At 23.6% G+C, this 25,203-nt stretch overlaps 4 protein-coding genes across 5 annotated transcripts; 1 reads left to right on the top strand and 3 right to left on the bottom strand.

The window, feature by feature from the left end:
* Positions 1-268: 268 nt before the first annotated feature.
* LOC122498665 (oxidoreductase OpS5-like) lies at positions 269-17,407 on the bottom strand. Of its 2 annotated transcripts, XM_043606513.1 has the most exons (10): positions 16,996-17,407; positions 16,659-16,752; positions 16,240-16,351; positions 13,279-13,486; positions 13,032-13,198; positions 12,657-12,837; positions 2,357-2,746; positions 1,945-2,166; positions 1,653-1,871; positions 269-970 (listed from the first exon to the last, which is right to left on the bottom strand). In XM_043606513.1, exons 1-10 carry the CDS (start codon positions 17,069-17,071, stop codon positions 792-794), a joined length of 1,848 nt encoding a protein of 615 aa, XP_043462448.1. In that variant the 5' UTR covers positions 17,072-17,407; the 3' UTR covers positions 269-791. The 2 variants fall into 2 exon arrangements, with proteins under 2 accessions (XP_043462448.1, XP_043462449.1); XM_043606514.1 differs by lacking the exons at positions 16,659-16,752; positions 16,996-17,407 and having other exon boundaries at positions 16,226-16,274.
* LOC122498667 lies at positions 3,620-9,902 on the bottom strand. The gene is made up of 2 exons (XM_043606518.1): positions 9,043-9,902; positions 3,620-6,700 (listed from the first exon to the last, which is right to left on the bottom strand). Exons 1-2 carry the CDS (start codon positions 9,451-9,453, stop codon positions 6,278-6,280), a joined length of 834 nt encoding a protein of 277 aa, XP_043462453.1. The 5' UTR covers positions 9,454-9,902; the 3' UTR covers positions 3,620-6,277.
* Positions 17,408-20,506: 3,099 nt separating the features above from the next.
* Positions 20,507-22,709, bottom strand: LOC122498681 (INO80 complex subunit B). Its single transcript, XM_043606534.1, has 7 exons — positions 22,548-22,709; positions 22,171-22,358; positions 21,944-22,103; positions 21,451-21,634; positions 21,050-21,283; positions 20,801-20,973; positions 20,507-20,741 (listed from the first exon to the last, which is right to left on the bottom strand). The coding sequence occupies exons 2-7, from the start codon at positions 22,214-22,216 to the stop codon at positions 20,606-20,608; spliced, it is 933 nt and encodes a 310-aa protein (XP_043462469.1). The 5' UTR covers positions 22,217-22,358; positions 22,548-22,709; the 3' UTR covers positions 20,507-20,605.
* A 6-nt stretch (positions 22,710-22,715) lies between these two features.
* LOC122498683 lies at positions 22,716-24,833 on the top strand. Its single transcript, XM_043606535.1, has 4 exons — positions 22,716-22,955; positions 23,881-24,161; positions 24,290-24,432; positions 24,576-24,833. The coding sequence occupies exons 1-4, from the start codon at positions 22,777-22,779 to the stop codon at positions 24,729-24,731; spliced, it is 759 nt and encodes a 252-aa protein (XP_043462470.1). The 5' UTR covers positions 22,716-22,776; the 3' UTR covers positions 24,732-24,833.
* The last annotated feature ends 370 nt before the right edge of the window (positions 24,834-25,203 follow it).

Genomic DNA, 25,203 nt, shown 5'->3' with positions numbered 1-25,203 from the left:
GATATGATTTGGAAGTGCTACTTATACTTTCTTATAAACCACAAAAAATTGGTAATCAGATATTATTACTAAAAATTCCATTTAGATTGAATAGAGGTTTTTTTGGTAGACCTTCCCACCAATTTTGTCAGGGTAAACATACACAACTCTTGCTAATTGACCATTTAATTCACTTTCTTCAATTTTAGCTCTTGAATCAAACATAATTAGATGAAATTCATGAATAATAATGTTTAGAAAACTTTGTATTAATTTATAAACTCAAAAATACTGTTTTTTGATGAAGTTTTAATCATTTAGTATTGTTCCAATCTATAATTTATTTTTCTATTGATAGATATAATTTGAGAGTGCTTTTTATACCTTGTTATTATCCATAAAAATATAGGTAATTAAAGATCATAACTAAGAACTTCATTTACATTGAATCGGGGGTTTTTTCTAGACCCCTCCACCCATTTTGTCAGGGTAAACATACACAACTATGTCTAATTGACAATTTAATTTACTTTCTTCAATTTTTGCTCTTAAAGTCAACTTATTTAAGTAAAATTCATAAATAATATTGTTAATAAAACTTTGGATTTAATTAAAAAATCGAGAATACTCAATTACGGGTTATGTACTTTCATAAAACCGTGATGTTGTTCTAAAGTAGAAGTCAAGTCTGTTTTAAACTTAATGTAAAAGTAAATCGGATGTCAAAATAAAAGAACAAAATTGCACAGATAGGCTAATTGTAAATTGTGATTGATACAACTTTTTACATTTTACAAGTATCATGGAAATTTTTAGATTTCAATTTCCGTTTCGAATATCATACCAGGTTTTTTGTTGCTTCCACAAGTGGGAAAATTTAATGGGACGACAGGTAGATTTTCACGGCTACCAACACGCATTAGAAATTGCATACCAGGTCCTGTGGTAGCTGGAGAAATACCTGTACTTCTGGCCTCCCACAGCCAATAACCTGTTGGGAATAAAAGGAATATATTATAAATATTTTAATTTTCTTTCAGTGAAATGTTCACCAAATATTATATGCTGTGTGGATGTTAGAATTTCGAACATTATTAAATCGTTTTTGTAAATTTTAATTGGTAAATATGTTGCGATATAAATTTTATTCTCATCCAAGATTATTATTTCCTTACATTCTTGCGATAAAAAGATAAAAATAAACAGAGTTTAAAATTAATGTCAAACGAACGTTTGACATTAATTTTAAACAACGTTTATTTTTATCTTTTATCGCGAGTAACGTTAGAAACAAATTTTGTGAGGTTTAACCTCTTATAGCGTTAATACCGCTCTGTCACACGTTCTGCATTGTGCACCGGCTTATATAGCCTAGCGGTTAGGTGGGGATCGCGCGGACTAGTGGGGAGTTCTCGAGAACCGATTGGCTGCGCGGAGACTCAGGCGCGGCACATGATAATATTTCGCCCTACACGTATTATTTTTTTACTTCAACTTATTAATAATAATAATAAAAGTCGTCATTTTGTTTTATAAAATCGTGCTTCCATAACATCTTTCTATTCAAAATACAATGTAATAAAATTCAGAAAATTTAAAAAATTAAAAAATTTCTATTTTTACTTTACAAAACAATAACCAAAGAGAAAAATAATTTACACTTATACTCTTACCATGGTTGTCTGTTTGAAAACGAACAATTACATATCCCTTATTCGGCACAACGAAAGTATCCTTTTTCGGAGGATCCTTTAAATTTAACTGTAATTTTTTATTTTGATGTAGAGTAATAATTTCTTTTTTCGAAATTGCTAGTGGAAAATTATTTTGTCCTATTATATTAACACTGTAGCCGTGTACGTGAAATGTGAACGAAGTATTACCACTAAATCCTGTAAAAATTTATTACAATTTTATGCAAAAATTAATAATTTTGTCTTATAGATTTTTTCCCCTAAAACTTACCCTCATTTATGAAAATTAAATCAACAATTTTTTTTGGTGGCAATTCTAAAATTTGTACACACTCACAAAAAATGGGTGTATTTTCACACATTTTTGAACGTCTCTCCAATGAACATAACAAATCCTCTGGAGTATTTTCAGGTTGTGATAAAATTGGCGACGAAGGATATTGAAATGTCATTCCATTTATTTGTGGTATTTGTGTGCCATTTGTTAGCAGACCTAAAAATAATGAGTAATTAATTTTTATTCTAAACACTTGTCAATTAAATTTTGCTGAAAATAATTTTTTTCTTTTTAATAAAAAATTCTATTCTCAAAAAATGTTTTTCTTTTCTTAAAAAATACTTTTAAAAAAAATAATAAAAATTGTTATTATAAGACTTGTAAAAAAAAAAGAGTTTTTGCTTACTTAAAAACGAAGGATAATAGGAGTAATCGTAAATATTAAAATTCTCATCAGTCATTTCATCGGTGATACTTTGAAAATTATTAACATCAAATGGAATCAAGACTGTTTCTTCAGATTCATGATTTAATGAAAATTCATCATTTGATTTTAAATCTAAGCTACATATTACATTTTTTGTTAATTTATCACAATTATATCCTCTTTCTAATTGAGAAATTTCTTCTAAATTTAAATAAATTTTTTCATCTTCAATTACATTCATGAAATTTGATTCCAAATAGAAAAGATAACCCTCGTGTAATAAATGACGACAATCAACAAGTCCTTGAAGAATTATTTGATATTTTCCTGGATTTTGATTTGTTTCAATAATTGCATCAATTCTTTCGCCTGAAAAAAATTGAAAATTGTTATTTTCGCCTTAATTTCATATTTAAATATAAAAATATTAAAAGACAAGAATAAATAATAATTTAAAAATATAGAAAAAAGTTTATAACATAAAAGAAAGAAAAAACACGAGAATTAATTTTTTTTTGATGATATATTTTTATTGAACAATGCACTTAACTACATTATATAAAAAGTATACATAAAATATTTATGTAGATATATAAAAATATTTTTAAGTAAAATCCCTGAAGTTGTAAAACTGATCACATTTATCAGGATATTAATAGTAAAACTAGAACATAAACTTTAATACTTGTTTCCTATTTTTGATTACATCATTAAAAAAAACAGTTTAGAATAATTATTTTCAAAAATTTTAAACAAGACCTTAAAATTATATAAATTACAAAGGTGTGAAACTGTAAAAAAATAATTTTTTGGCAAGACTTTAATATAAATCTCAAAATAACAAGTGTTGTAGAACTAAAAATCACGTAGATTATAAATTTTTTTTTTACACCTTATTAATGAAAAATGCCCAAAAAAACTACAAGATGTGAATTAAAAAAATTATACTAATCTCACCTGGATTTTTAAGCGCATTAAAAATATATTTTATCAAGTAGAAAAATATTTTTATTACAAAGAAAGCATAAGTCATAAAAATTGTTTCTTAAAAACTAGTATCTCTAAATTTTTTTAAGTAAAATAAAAGGTAAAAATTATTTTTACCGAGAAAATAGAAGACAATTTTAAATATTTAAAAAAAAAATTATGAAAAAATAATTATTTTATTATTATAAAAAATATTATTATTTCAAAAATATCGACAAACTTTTAAAGGTTGAACCAAAATAAAAAGCAAATTAAACAAATTTTTTTCAACCCCATTATAAAATTAGACATAATGAAAAACTTAAAGAATGAAACTTTTTCAATATTACAAATTCGGGATACATTTTTTTATGTTTCTTTTTAATTTCATTTTCATTTAATACTTCTAAGATCACAATAAATATTGTATATTATATTTCTTAAGTAACATTTGCTTGATGCTATTTATTATTAACTCGACATTGAAAATTCTTAAAAAATAACGTTTTCCTTTTTTTTTTTTTTTTTGGTGAATATTTTTTCAACAATGAGGAAGTACACTTTCAAGGCCGTTAGAAAATTTCTTAAATATCGAATAATGAAAAATAAGGTTTAAATTAATGGGCATAAGTACAAAAGATTAAAAACTAACAAAAAAACAAACAAATAAACAAAATTTTTTTTATATCGAAATTGTCATTCGTCAGATGTGTCACTTAAATGATTCGATTACTCACTTAAAAATGAGAAACGGAAAAGTGTCACAATAATTACAAAAAGTGACTGTCAAGTGAGTTATTTAAAATAAGTGTTTAAAAAAAATGTGACCTGTGAGTTACAAAAAGTCAAAAGTGACTTAAGTGACTCTTAAGTAAGTCGTTTAAATTTATAAGTGACCTCAAAAAAGTGTTCCGTAAGTTAAAAAAGTGACTCTTAAGTAACTCATAAAAAGAGTCCCATAATGTACAAAAAGTGTCTCTTCAGTGACTTATTTAGTGACCTCTTTGACAATAATTACTTTAAGTGACTATTAAGTGACTTATAAAAAAGTGATTAAAAAAAAAAGTGAAAAAAGTGACATTAAAGTGATTCAAGAAGTGAATTAAGTGAATCTAATTGCCATCTAAGTGATAAGAGGCCAAGAGTGACTTTTAAATAACTTCAGAGGAATAGAATTCATTTTGAATCACTTAAAAGATTCTTTTTTACAAGACACTTTTCCACAAGAGTTTAAAGTGTATCACTAAGTGATTCCAAGTGCTTTCTTAGTGCCAAGAGACCAAAAATGACTTTTAAATTATTTAAAATGAATAGAATTCATTTTGAATCACTTAAAAGCATATTTTCAACAAATCACTTTTTTCAAGTCACTTTTCAACAAGAGTCTAAATCACTTAGTTGCCTAAGTGATTTTCAAGCGACTTCCGAGTGACAAGAAACCAATAGAGACTTTTGAATGTATCAAATTAGATGAAACTCACCTTGAGTAATTTTAAAATCACTTTTCTAACAAGTCAGTGTTTCACAAGACTTTAAAGTCACTCAATTAGTTTTCTAAGTGATTATTAAGTGTCTTCTAAGTGACAAGAGACCGAGAGTGACTTTTAAATGTCTCAAAATGAAAAGAAATCATCTTGAGGGTTTTAAAAGTCTCATTATTTACAAATCACTTTTTCACAAGAGTTTTAAGTGATTCGCTTAATTTCTTAAGTGAATCTAAGTGCCATCTAAGTGATAAGAGGGCAAGAGCGACTTTTAAATGACTTCAGACGAATAGAATTCATTTTGAATCACTTAAAAGATTCTTTTTTACAAGACACTTTTCCACAAGAGTCTAAAGTGTATCACTAAGTGATTCGAAGTGCTTTCTTAGTACTAAAGTGACCAAAAATGACTTTTAAATTATTTAAGAAAAATAGAATTGATTTTAAATCACTTAAAAATATGTTTTTAACAAATCACTTTTCCACAAGAGTGTAAATCACTTAGTTGACTAAGTGATTTTCAAGTGACTTCTAAGCGACCAAAAACCAAGAGAGACTTTTGAATGTCTCAAATTAGATGAAACTCACCTTTGAGTCATTTAAAAATCACTTTTCCAACAAGTTATTTTTCCACAAGACTTTAAAGTGACTCAATTAGTTTTCTAAGTGATTATTAAGTGTCTATTAAGTGAGTTTCAAATGCCTTCAGATGAACAGAATTTATTTTGAATCACTTAAAAGTATATTTTTAACAAATTACTTTTCCACAAGAGTCTAAATTGTATCATTTTGTTCTCTAAGTGATTGTCAAGTGTTTTCAGAGTTACAAGAGGCTTAAAGTGATTTTTAAATGTAAAAATTTTTAAAAATTGAATTTTAAATAAGTCAAGTAGAGTGCCATTGAACTGGAATCATTTAAAAGTAATTTTTTTCACAAGTCACTTTTTTACAAGTGTCCTAAGTGTTTCCAACAGTTAATGGTCTCAATTTGAAAACCTCCGAAAAATTTTGGAATCATTTAAAAATATCAACGAATCACTGTTAGTGAATAATCCCTGAAAAAGTATCTGAAAAATACTTTTCTTTCTACAATCTAAAATTTCTCTTATTGCGAATTACGTATTCTATTTTTGAGGAAGCATTATTATGCGTAAAAAGAAAGAATAATTTGTTAAGCCTGTACAATAAATATTGTACATTTGTCAAAAACTGTATAGTAAGTTTGTAAAGTCCGTACAACATTAATTTTTTTTTTTAGGTTGTTTTCCACTTCTGCCGCTACTGGGAAAATACAACTATAGTTACAAACTTTTTTTTTTCACTTGTCAATTGGCAGAGGAAAACTACGTAATCCTATATATAAATACAAAATTTCTTCATGACGATGATATTTATCACATATTATATATGATTTTTGAATTGAAAAATTAAAAATAAAAAAATAAAAAATTTAACGTCTCGCCTGCGCATAAATACCAATTTCAGCTTCAAATAGAATTTGATTAATTTTCAATTTAGCAACAGATCTTGAATATGAATCAGATATTTCGGCCAATTGCAATGCAATGCTTTCACCAAATTTCATGTATTCCTCCTTCACTGATTTCTTTTTCTCATCATTTTTAATTTCATTTTTCACCACATGATCCGTTTCATTATTAATATTATGATAATTCTCCGTTTGTGAATAATGTTCATTTTCTTTGACACTTGATGATATTGTTAATTCCTCGGCATCTTCACTTAATGACGCATTAAATGATCCCGTTGCTGAACCATTTGTCTCATCATTTTCATCAATGAATGTCAAACTTTCTGGATCAATATTACTCACAAGATATTCCTCTTCCATTGATTTTGAATCATCAATTGCCTGAAAAATTAAGATAACAATCAGAAAATTTGTTTTTCATATTAATTTTAATAAATAATTTAAGAAATTAAAAATTTTTATTGTTACATAATTGTTTAAGTAATTTAATATAGCAATTTAATTTCATTGAATAACAATTGAATTAAATTCAATTGGACAATGATTAATTGAAATAAAAACAATTCAATTCAATTGTATTAAATTAAATTGAATTCAATTATATTAAATTAAATTGAATTCAATTGCATTAAATTAAATTGAATTCAATTGTATTAAATTAAATTGAATTTAATTATATTAAATTAAATTGAATTCTATTGCATTAAATTAAATTGAATTCAATTGTATTAAATTAAATTGAATACAATTGTATTAAATTACATTAAATTCAATTGTATTCAATTCAATTCAATTCAATTGTATTAAGTTAAGTTAAATTCAATAGAAATTGAATTCAATTAAACTGAATAGTAATTGATTTGAATTCTTTTTTATTTGATAATAATTTGTGTATTAAATTAAATGAAATAACAGTTAAATTACTATTGTAGCTAATTTAATTAAATAACAAATAAATTTAAGATCAATTAATTGAATTGAATAACAGTCGAATTTAGTTGAAATAAAAATAATTAAATTGTATTAAATTAAATTGATTTCAATTGTATTAAATTAAATTCAATTCAATTAAGTTAAATTGAATTCAATTCAATTCAATTGTATTAAATTAAATTGAGTATAATTGTATTAAATTAAATTCATTTCAATTGTATTAAGTTAAATTGAATAGCAATTGAATCCAATTAAACTGAATAGCAATTGATTTGAATTTTTTTTTTATTTGATAATAATTTGTGTATTAAATTGAATGAAATAACAGTTAAATTACTATTGTAGCTAATTTAATTAAATAACAAATAAATTTAAGATCAATTAATTAAATTTAATAACAGTTGAGTTTAGTTAAAATGAGAACAATTCAATTGTATTAAATTAAATTCAATTAAGTTAAATTGAATACCAATTGAATTCAATTAAACTGAATAGCATTTGATTTGAATTTAATTGAATAATAATTAAATTGAATGAAATAAAAGTTAAATTAATATTGTAGTTAATTTAATTAAATAACAAATAAATTCAAAATCAATTAATTTAATTGAATAACAGTTGAATTTAGTTGATATAAGAACAATTCAATTCAATTGTATTAAATTAAATTGAATTCTATTGTATGAAATTAAATAAAATTAAATTAAACTTAATAGCAATTGAATTGAATTTAATTGAGTAACAATTAAATTCAATTAAATAGCAGGTAAACTTAATTAAACAACAGTAAAAAAAAGTAGCTATCGAAAAATTAAACTTGACGACTGAATTTTTTTATAATTTCCTTATTACATTCAAGAATAGAATAATTTTTTAAAATAAATATTTAAAAACTTATTTATTTTGTAAACAGGAATTAAAATATTTCAAATTGATCTCAATGTAACGCATTTAAAAATTTAACCATTTCTAAAAATAACAAAAGTAATTCTTTCAAAAATCAATCACTTTTTTCTTGAAATTTATAAATAAAATTATTCAAAACTTTAATTATTTTATTTTATTCAATTCTAAATCAATTCTTATTACAAAGTTCTATAATGAGAATTCAATTTAATTAAATACATAAATAAATAATTTATTGAATAATTGAAAATTGAAAATTGTAAATTTTCATAAATTTCTTAAATAACAAATAAAAAAAAGTATCCAAATTGTAGCAAATCGTAAAAAAGTAGTAAATAGTAGGTTTTAATAAATGAGTGCGAGGCCTACCATGGCCACATAATTTAGCAAACCACGTCCAACGACAAAAATAATTTAAAATCTGAAAATTTATATATTTCGACCATAGTCACATTCTTTGGTCCTAAACTATTTTTGCCTTTGGCTATGTTTTGCTAGATTTTAAAAATGGTCAAAATATAAAAAACAAAATCAAATTTTTGTCGCAACTCTGTTTTAGGGAATAAAGGGAATTTCTTTTTGTATCTGGTTCATAGTGCATCTGCAGCAGGTGCAAGGGAGTGGATTAAGGGGGGTAGAGGGGAAAAGTATACAACCGGCTTTTATCTCGCGTGTCGGCCAGCGTCTTTTAGTATATATCAAAAATTTAACAAAGGGAATCAAAATTAAATCAAAAAAATTACTGATTTATAAAATTTATAAAATTTATAAAATTTATAAAATTTATAAAATTTATGAAAATTTATGAAAATTTAAATTCAATTAAAAGATTGTAGACAATAAAAATTCCGAAGATGGAAACATTAAAAAATAAGAAGAATTACCTTTTTCCTTCTGTATCGTCGTGTGCCAAATCTTAAGAATTGCATTGATTTGAATGCAAACCATTTTGAAACGTATAAATCATCAGGACTATTTGAATTTTCCTTGCTATTCTGTATTTTATGCACTTCACGTGAATATTGACATTTTAAATTTGTCACTTTTTTCTCCACTTCCAATGTATTACATCCAAGGATATCGGCAAGTTCCTGTATTGCTTTTCTACGTTTTATACGATCACGATAACCGCGTGTATTACAATCCCAAAGTACACGACGTGCTTGATATTCTTTTAATAGTTCAAGAGTTTTTTCCCTCGTCCATTCCATATTAAAAATAACACCATTAACATTATTATCTTCTCTTGAATTAATATTCACATTCTCCCATAAACCTTGATTATACATGGACATGTGCTTTATATCGAGAAGTAATGATTAAAAAAAATTTTCGTTTCAATTCACAAAGAATTTTTTTATTTTTTTTTTTCAATTATTGCCTCGCGTCTGTTAAAACTTATTTTATAAAAATCGTTTTTTTTTTAATGAATTTTTTTCTTCTTCTTTTTTATAGAGAGACGCGCGATTAAAACGTTTCTTTCTTCATTTTTCCTTTGTTGAAAAATAACCGGCGAGCAATACACACACGAAATGAAATGAGTCTGCGCGCGAAGACCCTTCAATTCTCTTTCTCTATAGTATATTCAACCATTCGCAGATCCCCACTATTTTTCTCATCCTGTTTCTTCTTTCCCTTCCTTCCGATCCCGCACGTCCCAAAAATATATGTATATATATAGTATAATCACTTTGATTTTGTGTCCCACTCACTCTTATTGAAATTCTAATCGAATTTCTTCTCTTTTACCGGCTCAGCAGCAACGGTGTAGACTTTATAGTCGGATTCTGCGACTTTCATCATATAATATAATCATGAAATATAACAGAAAAATTCATTTCCATTTTTCTCTCAAAAATTGTTTCATTAATTGCTGTTAATTGAATTTAAATACTTACATTTAAAAAATTGTTAATTTATTATTTGTGTAATTAACAATTATACAAAGTTGGTTTTTCCCTTTTTGCAAGAAGGAGTTGAAAAATAAAAAATATTAAACATTTCTATAAGATCTTAATTGTCCCTTTCACAGGGTATTTAATTAAATTAAATAACCATTGAATTAAATGAAATAACAATTGAATTGAACTGAATTAAATAACAATTAATTACATTTGAATATCGAATTAAATAACGAATTGAATTTAATAACAATTGAATTGAATTAAATACATTTGAATAACAAATAATTACATTTGAATATCGAATTAAATAACGAATTGAATTAAATAACAATTAAATTGAATTAAATAACAGTTGATTTGAATGAAAGAACAATTGAATTGAACTGAATAACAATTAAATTGAATTAAATAACAATTGAATTAAATTGAATAACAATTAATTACATTTGAATATCGAATTCAATAACCAATTGAATTGAATAACAATTGAATTGAATTAAATAATAATTGAATAGAATTGAATAACAATTGAATTGAATTAAATAACAATTGAATAGAATTGAATAACAATTGGATTTAACTGAATAACAATTAAATTGAATTAAATGACAATTGAATTGAATTGAATAACAATTAATTACATTTGAATATCGAATTAAATAACGAATTGAATTAAATAACAATTAAATTTAATTAAATAACAATTGAATTGAGAGAAATAACAGTTGATTTGAATGAAATAACAATTGAATTGAACTGAATAACAATTAAATTGAATTAAATAACAATTGAATTGAATTAAATAATAATTGAATAGAATTGAATAACAATTGAATTGAATTAAATAACAATTGAATAGAATTGAATAACAATTGGATTGAACTGAATAACTATTAAATTGAATTGAATGACAATTAATTGCAATAGAATTACAATTAAATTCATTTGAATTGAATAACAATTGAATCAATAGCAATTGAATTGAATTAAACTTTTAAAACTTTTTTTAATTCATAATTATTTTCATCAATTCAATTCAATTATTGTTTTCTAGAATTTTTAAATAAAATTCTTCTATTTAAATCAATTATTGTTTAATAATTTTTAAAAAAGTTTTTTAAGAATTTTCAAATCTATTTGCTTACAATTCAATTTAACGAAACTTCGATTAATTATTATCTAAAATTTCAACAAAAAGTCAACCTATTTAAATCAATTTTAATTTAAAAAATCTAGAAGATTTCAATTATTTAAAAACAAAAGAAAATTTTATTAAATAATTGAATGTTTATCAAAATTGAATTTGACTGAAGAATTTATCAACAAATTTTTAAATAGTTGAATTATTTTAAAAGAATTTTAATAAAATTTTTAAGAATATTACATTTTTTGTGGAATTCGATAAAAATTGTATTAAAAATAATTGAAAATTTGCGATGATTTTTATTTCTATCTATATGAAAATAAATGAATTCCTAAAAATAATTAAATCGCTGTAAAAAATGTTATTATTAATGAAAATAATAACTCCGAGTCTTCGACTAGAAATAATCGATTTTCTCATGTTTTACAATAATTGAAATTTCCATAAAATTTTTTTTTTAAAAGCAAATTATTTACAAACATTTTAATAAAATTCTTCGCAAGAATTGAATTATTTTTATAAGTAATAAAATTTTTCACATGAATTCAATTATTAAAAAAAAATCTGATAAAATTCGTTGTAAGAATTCAATTATTTTTATAAATAATACAATTTTTCATAGGATTTCAATTCTATTTTCAATACAATTATTTTAAATAAATTCCTCTAAAAATGTAATTATTTTCAAAAAATTAAATAATTATTTATATTTTTCGAAGAATTTACTTAAAATTGCATTAAAAATAATTGAAATTCTGCATTTTTTTTAAATAATTGAATTCTTTTGAGAAATTTTATTAAAATAATAGATTTTGAAAATATTTGAATTTCAGAGAGGAATTTCATTATTTATAAAATGTAATTCAATTCCTGCAAAAAATTTTTGAGAATAATTAACATTTTTTATAGTTTTAAATTTATTTTTCGAAGTTATTACATTTTTCACATGAGGCCAATAGTGTCTCAGTGTTGATTTCAACGCTCAAATCAACGCTAACTTTACTAAAGACACTTTTTATGAGTCTTTTATTGTTAATAATCACTATTAAGTTACTCATTCTTATGAGTTATTTGGGATTGATTATTGACACTAAGTGACTTATAAAAAATAGAGATTATTGACACTAAGTGAATCATAAAAAATAGTGATTATTGACAATAAACAAGTCACTCAAAAGAATTACTTTCTTGTAAATTGTGGGACTCTTTTCATCAGTCACTTTAGAAGCTCAACCAGTCACTACGAGTAACTCTTGAAAACTCATAAGTTACTTAGAAGCCACATTTGGAAACTCATGAATCACTTTTTCACAAGTTACTCAACAGTTTAAATGGGGTTTTTAAGAGTTAATCTTTAGAGAAACTCATGATAAATCTCAAGTAAGAGTTTTAAGAGTTATTCGAGGATTTTAATAAAACTTACAATCAAACACATTTTTATAATAAATACCTGGAAAAATTATAATGTGAGTTGCCGGATCAGATATTTTAACTTCATTTCCATCACTTCCTGTCACTCTTAATTGATGTTTAGCAACAGAAAACGAAATTGGACAGTTAAAAACGGCAGAATTAATTAAACGAAATAAATAACGAGACTCTCCTTTTACGTCAATTCGCGAGCCATTACTCTATAAAAAAAATATTAAAATTATTATTTTTCTAAAAAAAATACGTATTTATGAGTTAATATAGGCAATATTATTAATATTAATATTAATATTAATATTAATAATATTAATTAATTATTAATAATATTTAATAATATTAATAATAATTAATTTTATCTTAAGTTACTCGAGCAAAAAAAAAGTTACTAATATACCTGATTATTTATTAATAGTTGATTTGGTGTTGGTAATTTTTGTTCAGGAAATGTTGCTGAGGGCTTTAAAGTTCCTGACGAAAGATGTAAAATTTTCTCATAATTAGCATTATCTTCAGGTGCTCTGACAATCAATGATCCATATAAACCGTCGCCCTGTTGTAAAACTTTTTCAAAACAAATTAAATTTGGTAATTTTTTTTTTTTCTAAACTTTTTTTAATAATTTTTTTCTTTCTTAAACCTACCAGAATGCGCATGATAGAAATATGTACCAGAATTATCTGGTTTCATTATATATCGAAATCCACTAAATGGTAGAATGGGACATTGCGTTACCATTGGAACACCATCCATATGAACATATCCCATCTGTCTAATTCCATGCCAATGAAATGATACTTCAAAATCTAATTTGTTATATAAATACACTTCCAAAGTATCACCTAGACATATCTTTAGACAAAAAATATTTGTTTTTAGAAATTTTTATTTTTTTTTTAGAAAAGTTCAGATGTTTTTTTTTAGAAATTAAATTTTTTTTAAATATTTACTCAATAAAATATTATAAAATAAATATAAAATATTAACTTGAACGAAAGAAGAGCACAACACAGAAAATAAAAAGTGTTATTTTAACACCGAATTTAGTGTTAAAATAACACGCAACAAATTTAACCGTCATAGGTGGCGCCACATTCTATGTCCTTTAACATTGTTTAATTTAACACGCAACAAAAATCACACCAACTTTTTTCTAGTGAAAATAAGAAAGCTAAATGCAGTAAAAAAGAAGAAAAAATGTTGAATTTTAGGAAATTCGGTTTTTCGAATTTTTGATAAATTTTGATAATTTTAGATTTTTTACTAAAGGGTGGAAACTATTAAATAAGTAAAGTATTTTTGAAGAGCACAAAAATAATGAAGCTAAATGCCATAAAAGAGAGAAAAAAATGTTGACTTTTAAGAAATTCGGATTTTTGAATTTTTGATAATTTTTGATAATTTTAGATTTTTTACCAAAGAGTCGAGACTATTAAATAAGTAAAGTATTTTCCAAGAGCACAAAAATAATGAAGCTAAATGCCATAAAAGAGAGAAAAAAATGTTGAATTTTAAAAAATTCGGATTTTTGAATTTTTGATAATTTTTGATAATTTTAGATTTTTTGCTAAAGGGTGGAGACTTTTAAATAAGTAAAGTGTTTTTGAAGAGCACAAAAATAATGAAGCTTAATGCCATAAAAAAGAAGAAAAAATGTTGAATTTTAAGAAATTCGGTTTTTCGAATTTTTGATAAATTTTGATAATTTTAGATTTTTTACTAAAGGGTGGAAACTATTAAATAAGTAAAGTATTTTTGAAGAGCACAAAAATAATGAACCTAAATGCCATAAAAGAAAAGAAAAAATGTTGAATTTTAAGAAATTCGGATTTTTGAATTTTTGATAATTTTTGATAATTTTAGATTTTTTACCAAAGAGTCGAGACTATTAAATAAGTAAAGTATTTTCCAAGAGCACAAAAATAATGAAGCTAAATGCCATAAAAATGAAGAAAAAATGTTGAATTTTAAGAAATTCGGTTTTTCGAATTTTTGATAAATTTTGATAATTTTAGATTTTTTGCTAAAGGGTGGAGACTTTTAAATAAGTAAAGTGTTTTTGAAGAGCACAAAAATAATGAAGCTTAATGCCATAAAAAAGAAGAAAAAATGTTGAATTTTAAGAAATTCGGTTTTTCGAATTTTTGATAAATTTTGATAATTTTAGATTTTTTACTAAAGGGTGGAAACTATTAAATAAGTAAAGTATTTTTGAAGAGCACAAAAATAATGAACCTAAATGCCATAAAAGAGAAAATAAAATGTTGAATTAAAAGAAATTCGGATTTTTGAATTTTTGATAATTTTCGATAATTTTAGATTTTTTACCAAAGAGTCGAGACTATTAAATAAGTAAAGTATTTTCCAAGAGCACAAAAATAATGAAGCTAAATGCTATAAAAGAAAAGAAAAAATGTTGAATTTTAAGAAATTCGGATTTTTGAATTTTTGATAATTTTCGATAATTTTATATTTTTTACCAAAGAGTCGAGACTATTAAATAAGTTAAGTATTTTCCAAGAGCACAAAAATAATGAAGCTAAATGCCATAAAAGAGAGAAAAAAATGTTGAATTTTAAGAAATTCGGTTTTTCGAATTTTTGATAAATTTTGATAATTTTAGATTTTTTGCTAAAGGGTAAAGACTCTTAAATAAGTAAAGTGTTTTTGAAGAGCACAAAAATAATGACGCTTAATGCCATAAAAAAGAAGAAAAAATGTTGAATTTTAAGAAATTCCGTTTTTCGAATTTTTGATAAATTTTGATAATTTTAGATTTTTTACTAAAGGGTGGAAACTATTAAATAAGTAAAGTATTTTTGAAGAGCCCAAAAATTATGAAGCCTAATGCTATAAAACAGAAGAAAAAATATTGAATTTTAAGAAATTCGGTTTTTCGAATTTTTGATAATTTTTAATAATTTTTAATTTTTTGCTAAAGGGTGGAGACTATTCAAATAGTAATATTTTTCTACCGAAGTAGCTAATGGTAACTAATTAGTATTTTTTTTCGGTCAAATTAAATGCCCGGCTATTTCCTGATTTTTCAGATTGGTAGAAACACTGTTAAATGTATTGGTAGAAACTAAAACCCGTCGAAGACGGGTACGACAGCTAGTTGTAAATAAAATAAATAATAAATTTTCATAAATTTTTATTTACATTGTTTAAAGGTAATTGAATCTTAAAAAATTATTATAAAATAATTCTAATAATTAGTTTTTTAAAATATTTTAATTTAATTTTTTGAAAATAATTGAATTTCCTAAAAGAATTTTTGTATATAATTTAAAAAAAAACTAATTAATTTTTTGATGAATTTTAATTAAAAATTTTGAACATGATTTTTTTCTCCAAAATGTTAAAAATAATTCTAAAATGTTGTATGTATTTGAATTTTTGAAAATAATTGGAAAAAAGTGTCAATATTCTTAATTTTCCTGACATTTCTCTGACTTTACTGACATGTGGCCACCCTGCTGTTAATTCAAATTTCAATTCCACCAGATAAATTTTTTTTCGAATGAAAATAACCTCGACGATTATTAAAAATAAAAAAAGAAATTTCAAAAAATTAATTAGAATAATTACAGTATGAGCATTACTTCAATTGAAGGACCGGGACTTTTTCCATTAATTGCCAAAGGACTTTTGTGTGTTTTATTCACCAAACAGAATAATTGGTCATTATTTTCTTCCTGTGACTCGTTGCACCGCCTGGAAAGCATGAACGGTACTTTTAAAGAAATAATATACATTTTAAAAATCAGTGTACCATACAGTTTTCACACTTTACATAAATTGAATCTTTTTCCTTTTAATTTTTTTTTTTGGGTTTTTAAATACCAGAAAAAATTTCATATTTCCTAATCGAAAAAATAGCAAATTTTATAAAAACAAAAAATTGGTCCACTTTGGAATTGTTTTTCCTCATTTTTAATTTTGTTAAACTAATAGAATACCGTTTTTGTTAAAATTTACATAAAGTAGAAAATTAAATTTTTCTTCAAATGTTTGTACTCACCTATTTAAGTCATTGAATTCACTAATATAGAAATCATATCGACAATTTCTCGAAGATTTTCCACACGTTCGTAGACAATCGTCTTTTTTAAAATCTGATATAAACAAAAATAATTACACTTAAGAAATTATTAATAAAGAAAAAATGTATATGAAAATAAAACTAGAGTTTGAAAATAAGAAAATAATGTAAAACCAGTTTCTCAAGCTAACTGTAAAATAAAAGCAATTTTTTATTTTTGCGAAAGTTAAAAGAAAGTCACGTGTTTCTCTAAATTTTTATTCAAAAAAAAATTAAATCAAGTGGAAAAATTAAATTTTCCTCACTAATATATTACCAATTGATGTGATATTTTGAATGAATGATGATAATAAAAGTCCAGTGATAAAAATTACTATTTTTAATGACTCCATGATGACCCAGAAAATCTGGGATTAAAGAATAGTTTTGTAATTCACATTGAAGATGTGGAACGCGATCGAGAGTAATAGAAGATTTTTACGCGCACGCACACTGTATCGCGTTTAAATGAAGACTCACGATGTAGCCAATGTCCGAAATGGTGAAAGCAAGGTTTAGGTTAAGGATAAATACAAGAAGTAGTGGAGAAAAAACAATCGCAACATGGTAAAAGAACCGGTTACTGATTCGCGTGGCTTACTTCCAGAGGATGTTGGCAAAATAATTTTAATTACTTTTAGGGGAGTGTGTCTAGGTATGAGACGGATTTTGTTTTTGACCCATAAATATTGTAAATGGGTAAACGAAATTATAAATAAAATATACTGTTCGAAGAGTAACTTAAATAAGCAACTTTCATTCAAAGAAAGTATAGTGTTCAGATGGACTCAAAAAAAGTTATGATCAATTTTCCGAGCACATCGCTTTTGTCAAAAAAAAAAAAAAAATGGGTCCAGTTGTGAGACACTTATTAAAAATTGCTAAAATTTAAAAAGTTTGACATAAAACGTTATGTTTAGTAGCGATAATTAAATATATTAATAATATATATTACTATATACTAAATAATAATATTTATTCGCCAAAATATGACTATCAAATAAACACAATTTAATAGCTACAACAAGAGCATAAAAATTGATTTCTTCTGAATCTGTTGACTTTCTTCCACTTGACATTTGAAAAAAATGTAATCGTAATGTGATCGATTTCTTATCATGTTTTATAATAATTAAAGATGAAAAATTAATAAAATCATTATTTTATATTATAAAAATATTGTACTTCTTCAAAATTATTTTCATCATATCAATTGAATTATTATTTTTAAGAATTTGTAACTAAAATTCTTCTAAATCAATTATTTTTATAATAATTTTTGAAAAAAATTTTTGACAATTTTCAAATCCATTCGTTTTCAATATTCAATTCTATATGAAATTTCAATTATTCATAAATTCTTCAATTACATATATATTAAAAAATTAAAATTTCAAATAACTTCAAAAAAGAATCCGCAATTAAACTTTTTCAAAAAAATTAATTTTAAAATTCAATTATTATCTAAAATTTTCACTGAAATTCATTTTTAAATCAATTTTTATTCGAAAATTCTACAAGAATTCAATTATTTAAATACAGAAATAAATAATTTATTGAATAATTGAATGTTTCTTAAAGTTCAATTCTCATAAAAAATTTTATCAACAAATTTTTAAATAATTGAATTCTTTTGACGAATTTTAATAAAATTTTTTGGAATAATTGAATTTTTCGAGAAATTCAATTAAAATTGTATTAAAAAATAATTGAAATTCTGCGATGAGTTTATTATTAATGAAAATTATTGGGTTCCTAAAAAAAAATTTTAGTATTTACGCAAATAATTGAATCTTTATAAAAATTTTAATATGTTTATAAAAATAATTGAATTATTTAGAAGAAATCTATAAAAAATTTGTAAATAATTGAATTCCTGTGAAATTTTAATTATTTTATGAAAATAATGAAATGTTTACATAGAATTTTATTAAAACGTTTTTAAATAATTCAATTCTTTTGGAAAATTTGATTAAAATAGTAAATATTAAAAATCATTGAATTGAGGAAAATTTTTAAAAATAATTGAAATTTTGCCAAGAATTGTATTAAAATTTTTGAAAATAATTGAATGTCAGAGAAAAATTTTGTTATTTCTAAAAATAATTTGAATTTTGACGAGAATTCAAAAAAATTTTTAAACGTAATTGAATTTCAGCGAAGAATTTTATTAATATTCTACTGGAATTCAATTATTTAAATACAAAATAAATAATTTATTGAATAATTGAATATTCTTATAATTGAATTCTAATATAAAATTTTATCACAAAGTTTTAAATAATTGAATTCTTTTGAGGAATTTTAATAAAAATTTTTAAGAATAATTATATTTTTCGTGAAATTCGATTAAAATTGTATTAAAATATTAAAAAATAATTGAAATTCTCCGATGAGTTTATTATTTATGAAATTAATTGAATTCCTAAAAAGAATTTTTTTTATTTTTTTAACATAATTTTTCTGCGTAGAATTTTATTACTCTTGAAAATAATTAAATTTCTGAAATAATTTGTAATTTCTCCAAAATTAAATTTTTTTTAATGTGTTTTTAACTAAAATTCTTCTATAAATCTATTAATTTTAATAATTTTTGAAAAAGTTCTTTGAGAATTTTTAAATTCATTTATTTACGATTCAATTTTATAAAATTTCAATTATTTGGAAATTCTTCAATTAAAAATAAATTTGAAATAAACTTTTTCAAAAAAATTAATTCTTCTACAGAATTGTTAATTAACAGGATGAAAAATTCAAAGTTTTGAAAGATTTTAATATAAAACCTTTTCAAAATTCAATTATTTCTGAAAATTTATGCTATAATGCTTTTAATATTCAATTATTATTTAAAATTTTAACTTAAACTAATTTTTTATTCATTTATATAAATAAAAAAAAAATAATTTATTGAATAATTGAATTCTTTTGATGAATTTTAATAAAAAATTTAAGAATAATATTACACTTTTCGAGGAATTACATTAAAATTGTATTAAAAATAATTGAAATTCTGCAATGAGTTTTATTATTTCTGAAAATAATTGAATTATTTAGAAGAAATCTATAAAAAATTTTTTGTAAATAATTGAATTCCTGTGAAATTTTTATTATTTTATGAGAAAAATTAAAATGTTTGCGTAGAAGTTTGTTAAAATTTTTTTAAATAATTGAATTCTTCTGGAAAATTTTATTAACGTAGTAGATATTAAAAATCATTGAAATGAGGAAATTTTTTGAAAATAATTGTAATTTTGCCAAGAATTTTATTAAAATTTCTGAAAATAATTGAATTTTGAACAAGAATTTTATTATTTTTTTAAATAATTGGAATTTTTGCGAAAAATTTTATTACTTTTGAAAATAATCGAATTTTTGCAATTTCTCTAAGATTCTTCAAATTATATCGTACAATTTACGAACTTTTCGTCCTTTTTCTATCAAATTACGGTCTTTACGGACCTTTTTTCAAAAAACTGACTTTTACGGACTTGAAGCAAATTTACGAACATTTAAGGACCTAGTTCGAGCCCTGTGTTTATTAAAACAGGACTGTCGAATTTTTTTTCAAAATAAAATGATTACCCTGAACGTTGGATCACTTGACTCAACGATCACTTGATTGTGCAATAATAGGTCTCTGATGTCCTTAAATGTTTTATTTTGTCTATTAAAACAGGACTGTTGAATTTTTACTGAAAATAAAATGATTACTCTGAATGCCGGATCACTTGAACTCAAATCTATAAACTGAAAATAAAACCTGAAAAAATGAATTTTCGCCTAAACCATTTCTTTAAAGAAATAGTTTATTCATGTGTAACTTAATATTAAACATAGAGTATTATCATAACAATAAATAATAAATTCGACGTTCATTTACTTAAATTCTACGATAATATTGCTATTAAGTTTGATTTGTAACACTGCAAACTGCACAATGGAATTCCAGTCTTCGAGCATGAATATTTTTTAATTTTTGTACAATGAGGCATTCCACAAGTGACGATTGGAGGTGGTTCCGATCTGAAAGGAAAACAAATTATTTTAGAAAATAGAGAAATTTTTTTATAATATTTACTTACTCCTTCATTTGATGTAGAGGAAAATCTTCTCCCAATGGCATTGATATTGAACTTCCTTCTAGAGTCAATCTATAGGTGACTAATGGAACTTGACGCCTGGACGGTTTACCTTTGCCGATAATTTTTGACGCCTTTGACTCTTGTTTCTTTAAAAGTCGCTCCATTGTTTTTTTCTGCAATAAAATGTGTGTTTCATTTTGAAAAATAATAAAGGCAAAAAGGTTTTTCTTTTGAAATTTAAATTCAAACCTTATCTTTCTCTCGTTTTTCATCAGCCAATTGTTTACGTTTTAATGATTTCAGTGCAGCTTTTTGTATTGCCTCGGCAGTCATTACTTTTTCCTTGTAACCCGTTGGTAGGGATACAAGTTGTTCAACACTGGAATTTGGTTCTGCGTCTGTTTTTCTCTCGAACATTGCTCGTTGACGAGCTGTCATCAATTTTGGATCTTTTGGCTTTATTTTCTTAAGTTCATCATCCACCTAATTTGAAAAGTCGTCTATTAATTACGCCGATATATTAAAATTAAAATTTATTTTAAAAATTCTTATTTTTTCAAATTAAAGCTGTAAATGTCGATATTTTTAATATCATCTCGTTTATACGAAATTTCAAACTGAAACTTTTCTTTTATTTAAAATCTACAAACCTCTTCTAATTTACCGGATTCAATCGCATCTAGCCATCTTTCTTCTTCACTGCTAGTGCCACTGTCCTTTCCTTTATTGTTTCTTGGCACTTTCTTTTTTGTTGGCACTTTTGGTGATGTCGATGTACTTGGACCGGCAATATTTAACGTGGGCATTTTTGCCTTTTCACGTAATTTATCGACGCTGAGAAAGAATTTAAGATTTAATTATTTTTAAAATCATTGTTAATATATCACGATTCGCACTTAATATAATATAATATAAAATATAATATAATATAATATATTTGTACGTAATAGGACATTTAGTAAACATAACCTAAATATCTAATACGAACACCAAACAGTTAAAAAAATAATTTTAACCAATTTTTGCTTCTAAAATTTCAACAATCGTGTTGCGTATTTAATTGACACACTTTTATATTAAATTAAATACAGATTTTTCTATCAGTGTAATTAATATTTATTGTATAAAATTATAAATCTATACCTTTTTTCGTCCTCCTTCTTTTTCACTTTAAAGGGTTTCTTCTTCTCCAAATCCACATTTATATCCAAAAATGAAGTATTGTCCATTGATAATTTCTTCTTTTTATGTTTCTTATGTTTATGTTTTTTGTGCTTCTTTTGTAACAATACGAGACTAGGATCTGTAAAATAAATGATTCTAAAGCATCAAACTCAAAATTTTGTTAAAAATTAAAAATTAAAACTCACCTGCATTAAGATCTTCATCAGTACTTAAATCCTTTGGTTTTCCCATTATTTTTCAATAATATTAATAATAATATTAATTATTAATACATTTTAATACTTTTATTTTGAACAATTTTGAAGTTTAAATCGTTTGACTGATTTTCCCTTTAAATGGTTATTTAAAGGTTAGGTCAGGACGTCAGGAGTTACTATAACCAAAGTTGATGTATAAGTCAGGTAATTATTTTAAAAACGAACCTTACGCTCAACGCAATGCAATATCAAACTTTAAATAATTTTTTAAATTTTTTATTTAAGAACATATCAAATTGTACAAAAGCAGTAAAAATAATAATAAATTATCAAATAAAGAAATTATTATTGTTTTTTATTCTTACTACTTGCCGGCCAATGGTATAAGCACCAACCTCACCGACAGTGCGAAACTTAACCTTAAATTTTGTTAAAAACACGATAAACACAAGAGGAGAAAATTTTTTACTAATTATATATTTAAAAAAACAGAAAGTGTATACAATGTTTAAAAATAGAAGTTAGAAAAAGTGTTTTAATTTTAACAAGTTGTTAGTGATTGTAATTTCAAGATTATTTTCGATTAAGAACATAATGTTTATGTCAAGTCTTGTTTTTAGAAATACTCTTCAATTAAAATATGCTTCTACCGGAACTTCAGTGTTTAAAAATTTATTAGAAAAATGTGTTATAAGAAGACCACATTCACAAGTAATTCAACAAAATTCAAGATCATTTTTTACTTCAAGTCAGAGACAAATAAAATTCACGAGGTAATAAAATTGTAGTCATCTAAAAATTAATTTTCTAAAATTTAATTTTCTAAAAATTAATTTTTTAAAAAATTAATTTTCCAAAAATATGCATTTTCTAAATTGTAAACCTTTCTTTTATTTTATAATTATTTACTTCACGTTTGTTTATTAGTGGAAATTTTCATTAATTTACAGGGAGTTGGCTTACCTTCAATTTATTTTTCTTTTAAGCTTCTTTGGATTTCCGAGAGAGGACAGCGGTTGACTAATCTTCTATTCTTCTTTCCAAAGGTTTTTAGAATCGTCCAGAGAGGGCAGTGGTTAACCTATCTTCTCTCTCTCTATTCTTCTTCTTCTTTCCTTCAAATTATTAGCTTCTTTCAAAGATGGCAGCACGTGTCACGTCGATATTGAACAATTTTTTCATTTCTCGTTTTAATCTTTATTTAATCTGTTATTAACAAATCAAATTAATTATATTTTAAAATATTTTGAAACAAAACTTTTTTTAAATTTTAAGAAAATGTTTGCAAATGAAAAATTTCTTTAAATTAAAATTTAGAAATTTCTATTAGGTTTAATTTGAATAAATGAATTTATTTATAACAATTTTTAATCGACAACCCGTTATTATTTAGTAATATATAAATTATTTTCCAAATATAATAAAAATAGGGAAATTCATATATTTAAAAATTAATTACTTTTTAGTTGCTATTAAGTAATATTTCTTTATACTTCTTATTAATGGTGAAGAAATATACTTTTTTAATAACACTGAAGAAATATACTGCGTTTATTAACAGTGAAGAAATATACTGCGTTTATTAACAGTGAAGAAATGTACTGCGTTTATTAATACTGAAGAAATATACTGCGTTTATTAACCGGTGAAGAAAGAGTTGTTATTTATTTTTAAAACCAAAATTATTTCAATTTACAGATGGAAAAAAGCGTCTAAAGTTGAAGAAAAATGTCAAAAGGCGGAAATGGATTATTCAAATAAAATTCTAAATAATGTTCTCATATTTAATTTTGAACGACCAGTGGCCTATACGGTTGTAATATCATTTGCTTTCATTCAATTGTTTGGTATGTATTCGATGGTAACCAATATATATGACACATATTGTCAGGATTTATTTGATAAAGCCAAAAGTTGGAAAGAAAAAATCAATGAACATCCCATTAGTCTTCTCACCATTGCTATTGGTTGTATTTTTGGTAAGTGCTTTAAAGAAAAAAGAATATTATTTTTTTGTCGTATAAATTTTATAACTATACATTTTTGTATATAGTTATGAATAAATAATTATCTCTATTAATTAAATTTTTTTCTTTTCCTTGAATAGGTCCAATGATTTTTGTACTAATTGTGTTTTTCGCTGGGAGAACAATAAGACGCATTATTTTACACAAGGGAGGTAAAGAGGTGACATTCGTTACTTACCATTTAAATCCTAGACGACAAGTATTCACCGAATCACTCGAAAATGTATGTTAATAAATTTTTTAAAAATTAATATTACCTAATATTAAACAGTTTTTAAAAAAAAAATTTTTTTAATTTAGTTTATGGAATGTCATATTTAAAAAAACACTTTTAATTTTCAATTTTTCGTTAATAATTTTTTTCAGATGAGTTGTAAAGCTTCAAGAAAATACAGAAATACTCTACCATTGAATATTAAAGGAAAACGTTTTTATTATTTCATCGACACCGATGGTGAGATTTTAAATGAAAATCTTTTTGATTTCACAGTCGGCGTAAAGAGAGAACTGGATAAAGATTAAAAGTTAGAATTGTTACAAACTTTTACACAAAGATCGTTCATTTTTGTATTTAAAAAAAGAAGAAATTATATTGTAGACGCAACTTTCTACTATAAAATAAAAATATAAAAAAAAATTTTGCGTTTTCATGTAAAAAAAAAACTTCCCCCCCACTCCCAGAAAAAACACTTGTAATTTATACTTATATGTACATATATATATTTATTTATTTATATATATATTTATCACATATTTATATACAATTAAATGCTTAGAATATATTCGAAGACTTATTAGGATTAAAGGGAACATTTTTTTTTAATAATAATTATACACATAAAACACATTCATCGACTTTTTTTTATGGACAAGTTTTGATATGCATATAGGGGTTTCCATTTTGAAACTACATCCATTAAGGTTCCCAAATTTGTATTTTTCAAAATTTAAAAAAAAAATTTTTTTATTTTAATACCAATAATTTTTGTATTAT

This window comes from Leptopilina heterotoma, unplaced genomic scaffold (genome assembly GCF_015476425.1).
Source record: "Leptopilina heterotoma isolate Lh14 unplaced genomic scaffold, ASM1547642v1 Lhet_157, whole genome shotgun sequence".
NCBI lineage: Eukaryota > Metazoa > Arthropoda > Insecta > Hymenoptera > Figitidae > Leptopilina > Leptopilina heterotoma.
This window is presented reverse-complemented; position numbering and strand designations above follow the sequence as displayed.